The sequence below is a fragment of the Megascapheus bottae genome, chromosome 16 (genome assembly GCF_031878675.1).
Source record: "Megascapheus bottae isolate mThoBot1 chromosome 16, mThoBot2.hap1, whole genome shotgun sequence".
NCBI classification, from domain to species: Eukaryota; Metazoa; Chordata; class Mammalia; order Rodentia; family Geomyidae; genus Megascapheus; species Megascapheus bottae.
The window spans coordinates 5,886,015-5,905,739 of record NC_143524.1 but is presented as its reverse complement, the minus strand read 5'-3'; the positions used below and the strand labels follow the sequence as shown (position 1 = coordinate 5,905,739).

General features: G+C 52.5%; 1 protein-coding gene across 1 annotated transcript in view; it reads right to left on the bottom strand.

The window, feature by feature from the left end:
* The window catches only part of Nrxn2 (neurexin 2), a 65,966-nt gene extending 54,667 nt beyond the window's left edge, over positions 1–11,299 (bottom strand). The window contains exon 1 of the mRNA XM_090349144.1: positions 10,573–11,299. Within this exon, the coding sequence (XP_090205270.1) occupies positions 10,573–11,299 (727 nt within the window). The remainder of the gene's footprint in view (positions 1–10,572) is intronic.
* Between the last annotated feature and the right edge of the window lie 8,426 nt (positions 11,300–19,725).

Sequence of the window (19,725 nt, the reverse complement as noted above, 5' to 3'; positions counted from 1 at the left end):
ACGGTACCATATCCGGCTTTTTCTTTCTTCTTTCTTTCTTTCTTTTTTTTGGGGGGTGGGGTGGGTTGTGGGGCTTGAACTCGGCCTGGGCACTGTCCGTGAGCTTTAGAGCTCAAGGCTACCACCCTACCCTTGGGCCTGGGCATTGTTCCTGAGCATTTCTGCTCAAGGCTACCACCGTACCCTTGAGCCAAGCCCCACTTCCTGTTTTCTAGAGGATAATGGGAGATAAAAGAGTCGCAGGTCCTTTTGTGCCTGGGCTGGCTTTGAACCTTGATCCTCAGATCTCAACCTCCTGAGTAGCTAGGATTACAGATGTGAGCCACCGCCACCTCCCAGCCTATTTTTGTGCTTATTAAAGCTATATTGCAATTGTCTTTTCATGCCTGCTTCCTGACTGAACCATGAAAATATCCTAGATCAAAAGTAATGTCTTAGGGGCCAGGAGTTTGGCCTAGTGGTAGAGTGCTTGCCTAGCATGCACAAAGACTCAGGTTCGATTCCTTGGTACTACATACATAGAAAAAAGCCAGAAGTGATGCTGAGGCTCAAGTGGTAGAGCTCTAGCCTTGAGAAAGTCCAAGGACAGTGCTCAGACCCTGAGCTCAAGCCCAGGACTGGCAAAATAATAATAATAATAATAATAATAATAATAATAATAATGTCTTAGCCGGGAGCAGTGGCTCAACCTGTAATCCTAGGTGGCTGAGGATCATGGTTCAAAGACAGTCTGGGCACTAAAGACTGTGAAACTCTTATCTCCAATTAATCACTAGAAAATCAGAAGTGGGGTTGTGGCTCAGGGGTAGAGCAGTAACCTTGAGCTGAAGAGCTCAGGGACAGTGCTCAGGCCCAGAGTCCAAGCCCCATGACAGACAATAATAATAATAATATCTTGTTCATCTCTATGTATAGCAACTTACAGAATTTTTGGCTGGGACAGTGGGATTCCTATGTTTGTTGGGTGAATAATAAAATATTACTTAATGTACTAATCACTAACGTATGCCCGGATCTTGACCTGCACTTTCCTCTAACCACAGCTACTACCACATGGATACAAATGACTGGGGGCTGGGGGCTCAAGTTTATAATCCCAGCTACTCAGGAGACTGAGATCTAAGGATTGTGGTTCAAAGCCAGCTCAGGCCAGAAAGTCTGTGAGATTCTTATCTCCGACTAACCAGCAGAAAGCTAGAAATAGAGCTATGGATCAAATGGTAGCTCACCAGACTTGAGTAGAAAAGCTGTACTGGTACCAAAAAAAAAAAAAAAAAAAAAAGAAGAGGAAACCAAGACTCAGAAAGCAGAAGCAACATGTCCAAGGTCACACTGATGGTGAGAAACAAAGTTTGAATCCAGATCTGTCTAACTTGAAAACTCCCAATAGGTTGCATTCTTGATCAGAAAGTCAAGAAGCTTCTCAGATGTTCTGATCTACAGTTTTATTTTATCTCTCATGACGTAGAGCCAACCTGGTCTTCTCACTCAACTCACATACCCCTATATTCCTACCAGGAAAACCCTGCCCTTCTCTTTTTACCCCTGAAACTCTTGACCATCCTTCGAGACCAGCCAAGCCCTCCCTCCTCCTCCACATTCCCTAGACTTAATTAGCTACTGTAGTCCTTACTGAGCACTTAAATAACGTCCAGTGCATGCTAAAGGATCCCCACATACTCTGTCCTGCAGTCCGTACATCGTTATTACTTCCATTTTACAGGGAAGAGCACCGGGGGTGGGTAGACATTGTGAGTTCACACAGTGAGCAAGCAGCAAAGCTAGGGCTCAAAGCTAGCAGCCCACACTCCTGACGGATCTGCCGTCGTTCCTCGGGAGTGGCGGAGCTGCCCTCAGGGAGCCCCATTCCACACACAGGAAGAGTCAGGGCCACAGGTGCTGTGTGGCAGCACGGACAGAACTCCACATATGACATGACCTCGTTTACTCAGGTTTGGGGTTTTAGTGCCAGTCCTGGGGCTCGAATTCTGGGCCTGGGATCTGTCCTTGAGCTTTGTTTACAAGGGTAGCATCTACCTTCTTGAACTATGCCTCCACTTCCAGCCTCCCATGGTTAATTGGAGATAGAGTCTCATGGATTTTCCTGTCTGGACTGGCTTCAAACCATAATCCTCAGATCTTAGGCTCCTGAGTGGCCAGGATTACAGGCGTGAGCCCTGCCTTCACTTACTCAGCTTTTACACACACGGGTCACCATTGCTCTACCAGCAGAGATGGTCTCAATTCAGGGTCCCAGTAGATTATCAAGTACAGTGATGATTGACAGAGCAAAGAAGGAAAGAGATCCAAGCTGCCAAAACACAGTACTATTACCAAATTTGGGGGGCTGAGTACCAGGGTTTGAACTCAGTGCCTCAAGCTCACTTGCCTTGCTTGCTAAGCTGTCATTGTACCATTTGAACATACTACCAGCCCAGGGTTTTTTTTTTTTGCTGGTTTCTTTGGAGATAAGAGTCTCACAGACTTCTCTACCAAGTCTGGTCTCAAACATTGATCCTCCAGATCTCAGCCTTCGGAGTACCGAGGATGACGTGCACAAGCCACTGGCACCTAGCGAGTGTCACACAATCCTAATTTGGTAAGGTTAGCTTTCAAATTCAGAGAGAGACAGATAAGACAGACAGACAGATAGACAGACCAGAAGAGAGAGACAGAGATAGAGAAAGAAAAATAGTCAGTTGCCAGGAGTTTGGGTAGAGTGCTTGCCTAGCATGAAGACCAGGGTTCGATTCCTCGGTACTATATACATAGAAAAAAGCTGGAAGTGGAGGTGGTGCTGTGGCTCGAGTGGTAGAGCACCAGCCTTAAGAAAGTCCAAGGGAGTTTGGTCTAGTGGTTAAAGTGCTTGCCTAGCATGCACAAAGACCCGGGTTCAATTCCCCAGTACCACATACAGAGAAAAAAAGCTGGAAATGGTGCCGTGGCTCAGGGTAGAGCTCTAGCCTTGAGGAAAGCCCAAGGACAGTGCTCAGACCCTGAGCTCAAGCCCAGGACTGGCAAAAAAAGAAAAAAGAAAAAAAAACGAAAGTCCAAGGCCCAGGACTGGTGGAAAAAAAAAAAAGTCAGTAGTTACTACCCTTAGGATAACTCTTCTAAGGGCAAAGATAGAAAAACTAAGTCAGGCACTGTGGCTCATGCTATAATCCTATCTACTCAGGAAGCTGAGATCTGAGGATCAAGGTTCAAAGCCAGCCCAGGCACAAAAGGACCTGAGACTCTTATCTCCAATTACCCTCTAGAAAAACCGAAATGGGGCTTAGCTCAAAGGGTAGGGTGGTAGCCTTGAGCTGAGAAGCTCAGGGACAGTACCCAGGCTGAGTTCAAGCTCCAAGACCCACAAAAAAAAAAAAAAAAGGAAAAGAAAAAGAAAAAGTAGAAAAATCTGATATAAGAACTGGCTGGGAGTGTGGCTTAGTGGTAGAGTGCTTTCCTGGCATGCATGAAGCCCTGAGTTCGATTCCTCAGTACTATTTAAACAGAAAAAGCCAGAAGTGGCACTGTAGCTCAAGTGGTAGTGTTAACCTTGAGCAAAAGAAGCTCAGGGAGAGTGCCCAGGCTCTGAGTTGAAGCCCTAAGACTGGCAAAAAAAAAAAAAAAAGCAAGAAAGAAAGAAAAAAACTTAAAAGCTGGGTTTGCAGGCATGGCTCAGCTGGTAGAGCATCAGTCAGGTACCAAGTTCAAGTCCCAGACTTGCAACAACAAAAAAGAAACAAAGAAAAGAACTCAAAAATGCAACCGTCAAGCACCATTTCAAGCCAGAGAAAAACCTTAGTGAAGGAAGCACTGGTGTAATACCTGAGGGGACGCTTGACCTCCTTACGTCACTGGGGAAAAGTAAAATCACATGCCAGGTGTGGTGCTTAGGGAAGCAGAAAGGTGTGAGACATATTTTGAAAGATTCCCTTTGAAAATGTCCTCCCCTCCAGTCCTCTCCTGAGTGAGTTCCTCCCCAGATTCGGCAGGGTCTGATTTCCCTGCTGTAGCCCCACTGCCACTCTCCGGACTGATTCGGCCCTGCACAAATGGGAAAGTCCATGGCAATACCTGGCTTAGGGGGGAAAGCTGTGGTCCGGGGCAGTTAGAAGGCTACTGGTTTCTGATGAAATCTTACCCCTAAGTACCTCCAATAACCATCCTAGGTGCTTAACAGATTAACTAATTTTTTTTTTCTTTTTGGTGTCAGTCCTGAGGCTTGAACTCAGGGTCTGAGCTCTGTCCCTGAACTTTAGTACTCAAGCTAGCTCTCTATCACATGAGCCACTGCACCACTTTCAGCTTTGTTGGTTTTTAATTAGAGATAAGAGTCTCATCAATTTTCCTGCCCCAAAACAAAAGCTCAGGGACAGTGCTCAGGCCCCACAACCAGCAACAAGAAAAAAAAAATTGTCAGGCTGGCCTCACACAAGGATGCTACAGTCTCCACACCCCAGGTAGCCAGGATTACAGGAATGAGCCGCCAAACCGGCTCTTGTGCTATTTCTGCAGCTTCTCTGCTCTCCTGCCTCTCCTTGGGATCTTGTGCACAATTCTCATCTTCTTCTTGGCCAGAGCTTCGAATGCTGTCTTTCTGTGCACACAGCCCCACTTTCAACTCAAAGCTCTGGTCTTATAATTCCCATCACCAGGACATCTTTGTCAGAGGAACTGAGGCTCAACACACACAGGCACCTGCACAATCTCATCCCTACTCTACTCCCCTTCCTGACTGCCCCTTCCCCTCCCACCCCTCCACTCTGTCTAAGCAGGCACACTGGGGCCTCCTGTTCTCTGCGAGCCCCTCCCGCAGCAGCGTCCATCTCAGCAATGGCTCTCCACCACGGCAGCTGCCAGGATGGCACCACAGCTGCCATTACCCTTCTTGGCCACTCTCCAAGACAACCAAGCTTCAGGGCCTCAGAAATCTCTTGCCCAAACTATCTCCCAAATGCCATCTAACTCTGTCCTCTGCAAATCCCTTTGTACCTCACTGGAAGCTTCCTGACATAGCTCTTAACCCTTCTCTTATACCAAAACTCTCTTGTGAGCCAGACACTGGCGGCAGCGGCAGCTCACATCTATAATCCAAGCTACTCAGGAGGGTTAGATCTGAGGATCACAGATCAAAGCCTCGGGAATTTCTGTGAGTTGCTTATCATCTGCTTATCATCGATGAACCAGCAAAAAGGTGTAAATGGAGGTATGGCTCAAGTGGTAGAGTGCTAGCCTTGAGCAACAAAGCTCTGGGACAGAACCCAGGCCTTGAGTTCAAGTACCCTGGACTGGCATGGAGATTCAAAAAGAAAACAAACAAACTTCTTTTGTGGCTCCATTTACCAGTGCCTGTACCAGTAATTCACTAAAAGTACAACTTTAAGCCAAATCGCCACAGCCTGGCCTCAACCTGCAGCCCTGTTATAGATCTCATTCTTGTCCCTCTACTCTTTGTCATGCTCCTGTCTACAGTCAGGATGCATACTGCCCTTCCACCTGCTCTTCCCTCCCCCCCAGCCTGTTGACCCCTGTGCTTGGAGTAATCTCCTCCAAGCCAGGCTTGCTAGTCAGTGTTTAAAGCCAGTCCTAAATAGCATGCTTTTCATAAACCTATTACCAGTCCCTCAGCTTGCAAACCCTTCTTCCTGGAGACGCCAATAGTACTTAGCTTATAATAACTATCATTTAATCACCACTAATTATGTACTAGACACTCAGTTATCACAACAACCCTATGCAAGAGCATGCTTATCCCCATTTTACAGATAAAAGAAATTATTTTTTGCCAGTCTTGGGCTTGAGCTCAGGGCCTGAGCACTGTCCTTGGACTTTCTCAAGGTTAGAACTCTACCACTTGAGCCTCAGTACCACTTCCAGCTTTTTTCTATGTATGTGGTACCGAGGAATCGAACCAGGGTATTTGTGCATGCTTGCAAGCACTCTACCACTAGGCCAAACTCCCGGCCCCAGATAAAAGAAAATTTAATCTAGTTCAGCCTAGGAGCTAAAGCTAACTCAGGAAGCAGAGATCGGGAAGATCATGGTTCAAAGCCAGCCCGGGCAGAAGTCCAAGACTTCCTATCTCCACTGATAAGGTAGGCAAGGGGCAAGCACTGGTCACCCCAGCTCCACATTGTAAACAGGAGGATGGGTGTAGAGAAGACTTTCTTCCAGATCTGAGCTGCAGAAAATGTAGTTTAATCACTAACCTATATGGTCTCCTAAGACCTCTCTGGGCATGTATCACACTCTGTTGTGTTGTTACTGTGAATTTTGTTTGTTTATTGCTAGGATAGGTGAGTAGCCTTACCTGAAATGCTGAGGACTAGCAAAGGTCCTGGTTTGGGGAGGATTTGGGAACATATGCATATATCTCAATGTATCTATTTAGATACATATACATATATATCTATTTAGATAGATATACGCAAATATCTATCTTTAGATAGATGGAGAGACAGATCTGGGAATGAGACCCAAATCTAAACAAGATATTCTCCCATCCTTTTTTTAGACAGGGTCTCACTGCGTAATCGTAGCCAGCCTCAAATTTGCAATCCTCCTGCTTCGATTTTCAGTGTGCTCGGATTACAGCCATGATTTATACCTTATGCTCCAACCTGAAGGTAATTTTACAGTATTTTTACTGTGTCTGCATTTTGACCACAACCCTTTTTATGATGTCAGTCTCTTGTAACCTCATGTCAGCCCTCAAAATATATCAGAGTTAGGTGTCACTGGCTCATACTTGTCACTCTAGCTACTCAAGAGGCTGAGGCCCCAGAGTTCTGCAGCCTGGATAGAAAAGACTGAGAGGCTCCATCTCCAATTACCCAGCAAAATGCTGAGATGGAGGTACAGCTCAAGTAGTTGAGTGTCAGCTGTGACAAAAAAGATTCTGGACTAGGTACCTTAGGGTCATAGAGGATGAGAGTAAACGAAAGGAACTCTAGGATAGGGAAACAAGAGGTGTGTGCTTGTCGTTCTTAAAGTACTGTGTTATCTCTTCTCTCTTTTTTTGCCATCTGGATCCATCGGCTGGCTTTAAGCAGTCCTCTGGTTTCAGCCTCCTGAGTAGTTGGGATCACAGACATGAACCATGGCTCAGTATCTCCTTCCTCACCATTCACTGGTCTGCCTTTCATCTGTTTCTTCAATAAAACATTCGACTCCTGGAGCAGAGTTCATCCATCTATCCTAACACTAACAAACCTCCAAGACACACATGAAACACCTGTTGTGTCTCCCTGTGGCACATCAATCCACCCCAGGCCTTGCACACACATCTGCACACCCTTCCCTGACCACCTCTTCACACACTGGGGTGACATGAGGAAGCAGACACGCTGTAGAATCCCAGCCTACTCTATCCCAGCTTTGGCAGACATACAGAAAGCAGCCATTTAAACTGAGATCTGTCTACAGTTACATGTGGCCAACTTTCCACCCCCCACCCGAGAGAAAGAAAACAAATTTCCTGGCATGGAGGTTCTCCGTCAATGGGTAAACCCAGACCCTGGGAAGGCAGAGGAGATTCAAAAAAATCCACAAATCCATATGTACACCAAATATCAGAAGGCAGATGGGTACATCTTGCATATAAAACCAAAACTATTTTTCTAATGTATATTTTATCAACCACAATAGAGAACCTAACATCAACATCATCTAAAAGCTTTTCTGAATTCATGGGAGCTTTGAGTCTTTTATTTCCCCCCAATAAATAGATATAAAAAGAATAACTACGGCTTGGAAGGGATACTGTGAATTACTGACTTTTAAAAGTGTCCTCAATTTCAAAATAAAGTTGGAAACGACTCAAAGTAGAAAATGTGACTTGAACTTTCCAAGAAGTCTGAGGACTCCAGCCCCAAGGACTTCTCAGTGATCAGAACCAAACCTGTTTCCCTCCATGTCATTCTGTCCTCACCATGCTCTTCCATCTTGACTGGATAAAAATATACTAGGAGCGGGGCAGCAGGTGGTCATACCTGTAAACCTAGCTATTCAGGAGGCTGAGACCTGAGGATTGTGGTTCAAAACTATCCCAGGCAGAAAGTCCATGAGACTCTGATCTCCAATTAAATACCAAAAAAAGCTAGAAACAGAGTTGTGGCCCAAGTGGTAGAGTACTAAACTTTAGTGCAAAAGCTCAAGAACCACCCCTAGGCCCTGAGTGCAAGCCCCAGGACCAGCATACACACACGGCATACACAGAGAATGTACTGGAAGTGAGTGAGTCCAGGATATTACAAAAGCTGCCTAGAAAATAAGAATGGAGGAGGGGAATGTCTAGGCTTGTTATTTGTTCCTGTCACCTTCAGGTGCAATCAGTGTCTGCACCCCCACAGCCACCCACAATGTATACCTGAAAATACATACACACATATTTTCATGTGCATATATGGCCTTACCTGAAGCTTTCATTCTCTCAAATGCTTATTAATACCTCTCCATTCATTCCACAAACTTTTATCAAACACCCACTAAGTACCTGGTACTATGGTAGGTGTAGAGAATGCACTGATGAATAAAAACACAATCCTTTTGTCAGATAAAGCAGCTCTTCAGTAGATCATACACCAAGACATACACACACACCACATCCAGACACCCATGTCACTGCCAGCTGTCTGACACCCACCGAAAATCTCTCTCCCATACACACACACATACATACACACACACACACATACACACACACACACACACACACACACACACACACACAGAATGGGTCACAACACAGCTGAAAACAATTCATCTAATGTACATCCCATTCACAGACACAACCATCCCTCTCACACACAACTACTCAAGCACACAACCATATGTGTGTGGTTACTGGGTATTTGGCTTACTTGAACCCTCTGGCCAATGGATGTTTTCAGGAAATGGACTGACTAGGGTGCCTTTGAGTATATTTTCGTGTGACTAGGTCCAATTCAGCCACAGTGACACCATGGACCAGTCTCTGTAATCTCTCCATAGTTTGACTCTCCTCACTATCAAATTTTCTTAAGAAGCTTCGTGGGGAGGGAGGAGTTGAAGGAATTTGTGAACAAAGCTAAAGAGCTGGAAAGATTCTTTACAAATTCCAGGTGTTTCACTGAGGACTCACGTGCAAACACAGATACCTTGGTGCCTAACTACACATCTGAGCACACCTCTGAACCTGTGCATTCTGCAGAAGACCAGACCTTTGCCAGTAAGCAATACTATTCAAACAGACCCATTCACACCTAAAACACACTGCCAGACTGGTGGGCCTCTGCACGCAAAACACATGGTTTCACAGTTTAGGGAGCACCTGAGTTCCTTGGAGAAAAGGCGAGAAGGTGTCAAATTCACTTAATATACACATTTCCTGAAGATGTAGCCCACAACGTCATACAAACAACCCTACAAAAACAATTCCAAATCCTTCCCATGTGTTCATCTACTGTAGCTACAACTATGTGACTATAACACTGCCCAAACAGCAGAGTTCTTACACCCAGGGCCACACCTGCAGATCTGGCTCCTCTCAGGGCCTACAGCCACGAGGACACCCACCACCACAGCCACCTTGGTCTGTGGGTACACACCTGCACAGACACACTCCCCAAAAGACACACATGTACATACAAGAGTGGCACAGACTTTCTAGGGGAACTGGGATCAGGAAAGAAAGTCTGACGGTGCATATCTGCTGGGAAAAAAGCTGCTACTCTATACTTAGTGAGGTAAGGGCCTCACCCTACCTGCCCAGGGGGCTGAAAGTCCCTCCTCCCATCATCAGCAAAAGTCACAGCCTAGCCCAGCTCAACCCAAGGCACTGGTCTCAGCCAGACAGGCCCCCCCTAAAAACTGGGGTACTGATGGAATACCTCCTCCAAGACCTGCCTGTCATCTCCCGATTACGTATGTTCAATCCCATGTTTCTCATCCAGCGCAGTAACCCTCGCCCGAACCCCACGTTCCTGAGGCCTCCAGAGTTAAGACACAGCGGCTTTCCTTCTTTCATTGGAAGAGACTACCTGCCATCTTGGCAGCTCACCCCAACAGGTCAGCTCCTACTCAGGAGCCTCAGCCTCCCTATTTCTCCCTCTCTCAAAACAGCTCTGGTAATTCTGGGGTGAAAAGGAAACGCCCTGCGTGCGGGGACCAGCTTGGCAGTCCTCACCCTCGGGTGGGTTCCGCCCACGGCTCAGAAGCCGTCCTTCACTGGCCCTTCAGCAGCAGCACCCCGCCCAGCCCCTCAGAGGACACGCCCACCAGGACACGCCCACTCAATCCGCCAATGGCGCCCCTCGCCTGCGACGCCCGCTCCCGCAGGCCCCGCCCACCGCATCCGCCCACCCCCATCAGTCACTGGTCTCCAGGACGCCCGGTGGCCACGCCCACCGCCGCGGGTCCCCGTCCGCCTTCCCGCCCACTGTCTCGGGCCCGAGCTCTCCACGCGCGCCGCACTCGAGGGCCCCTCCCGGGGCCTTATGCTCGCCCGCCCAAGCCCGCAGGCCCCGACCCCGGCCCTCGGGGCTCCCTAGCCCTCGCTCCCGCGCCCGGGCTCGGGCCGTCGGCGCCTCGGCCGGGGCTCACCTTCGCTGCAGAACTTGCCGCCGAAGCCCGTGTGGCTGCAGTCGCAGCCCACCTCGCCGGGGGCCAGCACGGTGCAGAGGCCGCCGTTGGCGCAGGGGTTGCGCGCGGGCGCGCACAGCGGATCGGCCGCGGCGCCGCGCAGGCCCTGGCTGCCCAGCAGCGCGGGGGGTCGCTCGCCCAGCTTCAGGTTGGCCAGGAGGCCGCGGAAGGGCGGCTCGTACTTGACGGTGCTGAGCGTGAGCGCCGAGAGACGCACGTCGGGCGGGATGCCGCCCACGAACAGGTCGCTGGCCACCTGCATCTCGCGTCGCTTGGAGCGCACCTCCGCCGCGCGGGCCTCGCCGTCCACCGCCAGCGCCGTGCGGCGCGCGTCGCGGGTGAGCAGCACCATGTGCCAGCGGTCGTCGGCCACCGGCGTGTCCAGCTGCAGCGTGGCCGGCTCGGCGCACGAGAGCGTGAAGCGCAGCCGCAGACGGCCGTCCACCAGCAGCAGCTCCAGGAAGTCGCAGTCGCCGCCGTCGTCCAGGTAGAGCAGCAGCGCGCGCGTGGCGTTGGTGCGCAGGCTGAAGCTGAGCTCGCCGCTGCTCGCCGCGCCCGCCCAGCGCGCGTAGCGGGCCCACTGCCCGGGGCCGCCGCCGAACTCCAGGCCGCCCGCGCCCGCCGCCAGCGCCAGCAGCAGCAGCAGCAGCAGCTGGGGTGGCGGCCGCCACCGGCTTCCGGGTGCCATGCCTCTGGCGGCCCCGGCGCCGCCCGGCCCCCGGCCCCGCTCGGGCTTCAGAGCCGCGGGTGCATGGGGCGAGGCGGGGAGGGGGCCGGGCGCCCCTCGCGCCGAGCGCGGCTCCCCTGCCGGCTCACAGGGCCATGGAGCCGGCTGCAGGACGAGGCGCGCCGAGGCCCAGGTGCCGGTCTCCCTCCCGGGAGGCGGCGGCGGCGGCGGCGGCGGCGGCAGAGCCCCTCCCCCGCGGCGGGCTCGGAGGCAGACTTGGGAGGGACGCCTGCGAGGTGAAAGAGAGAGCAAAGGTTGACATGGGATCTGTTTCTCCCCTCAAAGTAGCAGATGACCACCTGTTTCTCTTTAGGACTTTCAGGAGCTGACTCGGATCCGCAGAGACACCATCCATGCTGGGCGCCGCGGGCGCACACCTACAGAACCTTAGCTACTCAGAAGACTGAGGCCTGAGGATCGTGGTTCGAAACCAGCCCAGGCAGTCTGTGAGCCTCTTAATCTCCAATTAACGAGCACAAAACTGGAGGTATGATTCAAGTGGTAGAGCACCAGCCTTGACCGAAAAGCTAAGGGACAGCTGAGTTCAAGCCCCACACACAAAAGACACCATCGTACGTGCTAATGGCCTGACGCCTGGGGAGAGTTGGCACTCAGTAGGGGCATTATTGGTTTAAGATGTGGACAGGTGGAGGCAGTGACACCTAGGGTCCAGTAGGGATGCAATCCAGCTGCCACCACCTGAATCCTCTTTAAGAACCCTGGTGTCAGGACCAAGGCCAGCTTCTAGGGGCATGGCCTGGCCTAAGAATTCTTCCAGTTGGTGACCCAGCCCCTTCCTCTCAGAGCCACCCACCTCTGAAAGTGGCTCCCACCTCCAGCCACAAATCCCCCTTGAACGCACTCTCTCTCATCAGCTCTTGATGCTGGATAATGAAGTTGCTAAATAATTCATTGGGATTAATTAAATGCCAATTCGTCAATGGTATCACAGGGTAACCAAGCTGGGAAAGGAGCAAGGGAGGAAAGCCAGCAGGACCCAGGTATCACATCCCAAGACCCCTCCACTATGTCCATTGCAAGGACATAGGCATCCAGTTCCCAGGCTTCTGATACCCCCACCACCACCACACTTGCCTCTTCCAACCCAAGTCCTAAGTGTATGTCACCCTCAAAGTCCCGCTCCCAGTCCTCAGCCTCAGGGTTAGCACCATGACCTGGGTTCTGTTCACACCCCCCATCTCCAGTTCTGCCAAGCCCACTACCTAGGTCTAAGGGAGCTACCAGGAGGTAGTCAGGCTCATTTGCATAAAATTGCCTTTCTGAAATGATTACCCTTGTAACGGGCTGTCAGAGAGCAATTTATACCCCACGACGGGGAGGGGAATTTGCATCTCGTTAAACTCCAAGTCGTAATTATTTATATCCAACAACCCTCCTGAATATTGCATTGATTTTATTTTGGGGAGGGAAGGAGGTGGAGAGAAGCCTGGCAGAGAAGGAAGGAGGGGCCAGAGTTTAGGAGATGAGGAAGGGTGGGGAGGAGAGAAAGGAGAGGCACCCATGCAAAGTGGTCAAGATGGAAGAGCAATGGCAGAAAAAGGGGGCTTGACGGGAGAAGAAAAAGAAATAGAAGTTTGAGAAAATTAAATTCCAAATTTAAACATCATTTCTCAAGGCCCTGGATGCTGGGCCGTTTTACAAATGTCATTTTACTTAATCACCCTGAGAAGTTGTTTCCATGAAGCCTTGGGAAAACCCAAGTCGAAGAGTCTGGAGATTTGCCCAAGGTCACATGGTGGTGAGGAGGGACCTGGGCCTCACATCCAAGTCTGCTCAACACCTTTATGCCAATAAAGGAGACAGAAAGGGGACTGACAGAACAGGAGAAGGCTCGCTTGGAGAGTGTGGAGGGCAGGGGGTGGAGTGAGAAGAGCTACATAGGAGGAAGCTGAGATAAGAAGAAAAGCTAAGCCCCACCCCCTTAAAAAAAAAAAAAAAGCAACAGTGAAGGGATAGGCAGAGTCACAGAAAGACAGAAGTGTGGCAGGAAGATGGCCAGAAAAGGTTCAGAAGCCATCAGCAGTGTCTGGGATGAGCTCTCCAAGAGCCCCACAAAGCAACTCCTGGTCACTGCCCTCCCAGGCCGTAGCTCCGGTGGGCACCCTGTCCCTTCCCAACTGAGTGAGGAAGTCCAAGCCCACAGCCCTGTTACCCACAAACACTGCTGGGTTATATATAGCTTGCCACTGCCTCTCCTCATTGGGTAATGGAGATAATTAACATGCTCGGGCTAATTAGCCAATCAAATTAAATGCAACACCTGCTCCCAGCCTGATTGACGCCCTTACCCCCCCATACGCGCACACACACACACACACACACACATACACATATATATGTATACACCCCATCCCATGGCGGAGGAGGGGTCCCTAAATCTTGGGGAAGCAAAAAACAAAAACTACCCCTCTTCTCCAGATAAGGCAAATGCCCCACCCCCCAGTATAGCCTCAACCCTGTCATCCAGAGTGTGATCACCCTCCCTCCCAGACTGTCTCAGTCTGTCTGGCCTAGCCTCACCTCTGTCTACCTCTCTCCCCTCCCCCAGCCCCAACCTCTGGACCCTATTTTGGGGAGGGAATTAATTAGCTATCGATTTCTGCTGGTGGAGGGAATAGGATTGTGTGCTGCCTGCTGTCCACTCGCCCCCTAGCTTGCGGGGGGGCGGGGAGGACGGGGACGAGGCTCTTTCCCCTGGCCCGCCCCCAATCCTGTCCCTGGTCATGCTCACCCCCCCCCCCCAAGCTCAAGAACATGGCAGCAATCTTGTGAAAAGGGCTGAGAACATGGTCTCCTTCCTCTCAGGAAGGTGGAGGAGTACAAATAGAGCGAAGGATAGTCAAGCTGGGAAAGCAGCACCCATGTCCCCAGCCAGGTTACCTGCTTGAGAGGCAGAGTGCAAAGTGGGTGAGAGTCCAGGAGCGGGTAACGCAGTGGTGGGGGTGAGAGGGAGGGCCACGTGCAGGCGCATGGGTGTGGACAGCTGTGGGAGCGGAGGCTTGGCTTGGGAGGTGCCTCAGGGAAGAGCAAAGGCGGGGTCTGGGCCTGCAGCCCCTCCAGACTCATTGCTTATTCTCCCCACAGCCCGCAGCTCTGCAGCACAGGCTGGCCTGACTTAGCTGGGCAATAGAGACCGCAGGTCTGACCAGGAAGAAACCTCAGCCCTCTCCAAGCCCTTTCTCTAGAGATGCAAAGACCCCCGGGGACTACTTCAGACTTGTGAGGAAGAGGAATCGCCCCAAGAGGAGCTTGAACTAAGCAGACAGCTGCGTTCTTTACACCTGCCACACCCCAAAGTGCCCAGGATACCTGCTCCTCTTGGCTACTTTACTCCTCCAGCCACCCCACCCCAGGGCCCAGCCTCCAACCCACCCTGTTCCAGCATGAGAGGACTCTTGCTGGCTTAGAATATTCTTCAGGCCTCAGCAACAGCCTGATGACCAGAAATTTACTCCCGAGGGGCCCAGGGCCATTGCACAACTATGTCAAACGAAGTGTGTTCTGGGAATTGTGGGCGAGGCCTCGCTCCCTGGCTTTGCACACCGGATGTCCAGGCCAATACTTCTCTAGTGTCCACAGTGAGAGCGGGGCCACGATCCAGAGTGGCCCCCAGGGTGCCCTGTCAGCTCACAGACATCACTGTGATACACACTGCCAGCCCCTGCTGGCCCCAGGCCACTGCTTCTCCAGGGAGCTGACCTCTCCCACGGCGTCCCAGGATTCTGTGCCCAGTTGGCACCCTCGTGCTGTGGTGCCACAGGGTGGGTGGGGGTGGGGTGACTAGGCATCCCTCATGAGCCTCTCTCTGCTCTCCCCCTCTCCTCCTTCCCCCTGAAGACAAGCCCTGGGTCTTGAGTTGCATAGCTGCCTCCTCATCTTCCCATAGCCAAACCAGTGCCATGGTGGCACAAGGGCAGGAACTTGAAGCCTCCCCAGGCCCATCAGGTGGCATGTGGCTTATCCTTCCTATCCTAAGCAGCAGTGTGGCACTCAGCCTCCCAGACAAAGCAACTGAACCAAGGGATACCTTCTCTGGTACAGCAGGTTAGAGAGTGGGTACGCCCAACCTCACTGGCATCCTGCCCTGCCCACAGGCCGCAGGGCGGTATCCACGACTCAGAGCCCACCCTCTGGTCTGGCCTTCACGGAGGACACCGCCCTCGGAGGAACCCCAGACTCTGAGCTAAAGACAAAAAGTGTGGGTTTGTCCCTCATATCGTATTTTCTTTTTTACTAAGATGAGTACCAGAGAGGAACACAGATTAACCAGAATTCACACAGAAGAACAAGAGTGCCAAGGTCACCAGCTTTCAATGCTAGACGTGCCACTGTGCCCACTGTTGCAGGCCTGGGCCCTGGTGCCTGGCTGAAGGCCTCACCCCTGCACCACCAGTGCAAATGAAGCAAATAGATTCAGATTCCACTGGTGGCCACCCTGGCAGAGACCCTGGCCAGGGGCCTCCTCTTTGGCCAGGCTCACACCACACACACCCACACACCTCCAAGCCTAGGAATGCCAGCCTTTCTCTGGCTCTCCTCTCACACCAGCTGGGAGTGAGACAGCTGGGGCATCCCCAGGCACCGAGGAGGAAGAGCGGGGTTTACACACATTCTGCTGCCCAGAAGGCAGCCGTGTACAGGTGGAAGAAGTGTGTGTTATGGGGGGTGGGGAGAAGTTTTTGGCTCAAGCTAAAGAGAAACTTGCTGGCAATCTACACCATGCAGCAGTGGAGGGGTGGGAGAGTGTCCCCATCTGTGACAGTGTGCAAGTTGAGGCGGGTGACTGCTGCTCAGAGACCTTCAGGAGGAGGACTCTTGAATTATTACGGAGATGGATTGACCCTGAACCTGTCTCTCAGGTTCAGGATGGTTTGGGAGCCAGGGGGCCCAGTGGTTCAGTCCTGTAATCCTTGTTAATCAGGGTACCAATTCTGGGGAATCAAAGATTGGAGCTAGCCCAGATTGATATCTGAGAGACTTATCTCCAATTAACCAGCAAAAAGCCGGTAGTGGAGGTGTGGCTCAAGTAGTAGAATGTTAGCCTTGGGGAAAAAAGCACTAAGCAAGCATAAGGACCTGAATTTGAGCCCCAGTACCAGTACCCCACACACACCAAGGATGGTTTGGGAGAGGATACCTTCTTCCCTGCTGAACTGCCAAGGTGGGACTGGCAGACAGCAGTTCCTACCTCACCTTGCTCCTTTCTCTCAATCCTGAGGACTGAGAGACAAGGGAAGCCTGGGCACAGCCCCAGCCAGGGACAGAACAAGGTGGCATCATGGTCAGAGGCCCTGGCTCTGCCTCTACCTACCTATGGCTCCTTTGGCAAGTTGCTCAGCCACTCTGTGCTGCACTTTGTAATGTGTAAACCAGGGATAATAAGTGTGCTGTCAGAATTAGCATTCATCTGGATAAAGTGCTTAGTGCAGTTCCTAGCAGAGACGAAAGTGTGAAAAAGTGTGTTGTGCTAATGATGGCTTGTGAAACAACTCATCGCTGTCTTTTACAGCTTGCAAAACTACAAGTGTCCAACGTGGATCTTGACTCTTATAAGGGTCTTATGACAAGAAAAAGAAGCAGAGCTGGCACCATCGCTGCCCTTAGGGGCGTAGGGGCCACACAGGTCACACAGATGGGCGAGGCAGAGCCAGGACTCAGGACTTGGGGCTCTTGTCGTCCTGGGGAGGTGACAGGCAGGCCTGGAGACCAGGGAGCACAGCCAGCAGGGGCTGAGAGCAGATGGCTGCTTGCAGGTCCCCAGAGCAGGTCTCCATGTGCATGGAGAGAAGCAGGAAGGGGCTGGGGACAAGGGTGGCAGCTGGAGTTGTGCGTGATGAGGCTGCTGCCAGCAGTGTGGGACTGAGGAAATGGGTGGGCTGGGCGCTGAGGTGCGACAGAATGACTCGGTGGCGTGGGGGCCGCAGCACGGGTGGGTGGGAGCCTGGGCGTAGGCGGGGGGGGGGGGAGGGATGAGCACACGGCCCGGTGTCACGCACCACTGGGGCACACAGACCTGCAGGTATGGCCCAGAGGTGCAGGGGACAGATGGCTTTCAGGGGCGGCCTCGTGAGTAAGCCCAAGGTGCCTGGGAACCATGAAGGTGTGTGTGTAAGAAAGGTTTTGATGACAAAAATATCGACTTACTTGGGGGCCTTCTGTGGGCCTGACAGTTGTCAGATGAAATCAAGTTCTCAGAGCCAGGCACGAAGTAAGTGCACAGTAAATATAGTCTCTGTCCATTACTGCTGTGCTAATCCTCTCATTCAGTCCTCGTAACATCCCCGTGGGGGGGGGTATGAGAAAGCCCATTTCACAGAGGAAGACACTGAGGGACAGAGCACAGTCCACAAGGCCTGGCCCTCACCCCCTGTGTTAAAGGGTGGTGGGAGAAACAGCTTCATAAGGACGGCCCGTGAGGTGCCATGTCCACACCAGAAGGAATGCGCTGGGTTTTTTTGTTGAATGAGTCTCACCAAGCCCACAGGCCTGTCAGTGCGGAAGGGAATGGGACTGCAGAGTCACACTAACAGATGGAGCCTTGGGTGGGTGGTGTGTGAGGACACACATCCACACACACCGGGTGTCCCCGCAGGGGCTGGGCAGGAGCTGGGGATGAATGGACAGTGTGTCTCCAGGGTGGGTGCTAGGCTGGGCGTCAAGGTTCCGTGGGAGGCCAGGTTGGTGGCCGAGTGCCTGGCCATGCGGGAGTGACGGGCCCAAGGTCAGGAGGGGCTAGGATCGGCCTGTGGGGGGAAGGGTGCATCCCAAGCACGTGGAAAGAGAAAATGACAAAATGAACTTGCGAGAGAGGCCTTGGGTATACACCACGGCAGCTCAGGTGTGTAGGCATGCGTGTGCGCTGGTGTGTAAATACACATGTGCATATACAAAGGCCTGGGGCAGGATGCTGAGAAGCCAGATAAGCACCCATGTGGGGGGCGGGGGGTGCTGCCTCGGGGGATGGGGGGGCACAGGTGGGCCATATATGTGTCATGTACTAAAAGCAGAGCTCCTGGGGGAGGTCTCTGAGGCAGGCGACAAGGTGGCAGTCTTTCTGGGCGGGGAGTGTGGGCGGCACGCTGCCAGGAGGTGTATTGTGTACGCAGGTGTGTGTGTGCTTGTGTAGGTGTGTGTCTGGATGGGTGCCACCCAGTGTGTGGTTCCGGGTCACGGTGTCTGTGTCACTAACAAGGGCTTGGGGGAGGAAGAAGCCCCTCAGCTCCTCCTGTGGAGCGCAGCCCCCTCTCCTGGGGAGCCCTGTTATCGTGTGGATTCAACCCAGGCCAAGCCTGGGGAGACCGGAGCTCCAGGAACAACTGGCAGCCAGCGGCAGCTGCCCGGCCGTCAGTCCCACCCACCCTTGGGCAGCCGAGGATTGGAAGGGTCTGAGCATACTTCCTCCGACAACAATGAGGGCCTCCCAGCCAACCCCTGTCTTCTGTCCCCCAAAGACTGGGGCCTAGTGTCAGATGCGAGCCTTTCTGAGCCATCCTGGGAGGTAGGAGTTAGGACCTGAGCAGCTAAAGCACCCACCAGATAGACAGCCTCACACTGAAGGGACCAGTGGCTCCCCTTTCCCCTTTCTGCTTCCTTCTCTTTCTCTCCGGCTGAAGACAGAATGTAAGAATCTTAAAGTCCAGCCTGCTTCAGAAGGAACACCCAAACACTGGGACGTGGACAAGAGGAAAGGGTGGCAATGCACGGGAAAGCCTCCCGCACCCCACCCACCGCACACACGTACACCAGACAGGGTGCATGGTGTAGTCGGAAGAGAACCCTGCAAGAGCCACCTCCTGAGATGAATTTCACCTCTCCGGGTCTGGACAGCCATCCCTTCGCCTCCAGGTACCAACGCACAGCCCCTCCCGGCCCTCAGTGGGTCACCTAGACATCACATACCCACTCCGGACTCAGGAGGAGGGTGAGAGCAAAATCGTTCTGCCTTTCCAGGCTCATACTTCAGCCGAGTGAAGCCAGGTCAGACTGCTCCTTCGGCTGAGGGAAGACGCTGGGACCCGAGGCACCTCCGCTCCTCTTTAGGGGTGGGGGCAGAGCCCAGGCCCTGTGGCTTCCTCTCCCCTGCAGCACTCTGACCAGAGCCGTGCCACCGCCCCCAGCACATCTCCACCCGGCAGAGCCCCTTCCTACTGGCTTTCCCCCTCGCCCCAGTCTCCCCCTAGAGCTTCCACTCCTCTCTCCCAGGCCCCCCATCTTACCCACCCCCCAGCACAGACCTGTCTCTGCCTCCAGCCCCTCGGCCCCCTCCCCTCTGCTCTCTCCCACAACCCCCTCTCCCCTTGGTTCCCAGCCCCCCCCCCACCGGGAAAGCCTGGCCCTCCCTGGCTCCCCCAGACCAAGCTGGTGGC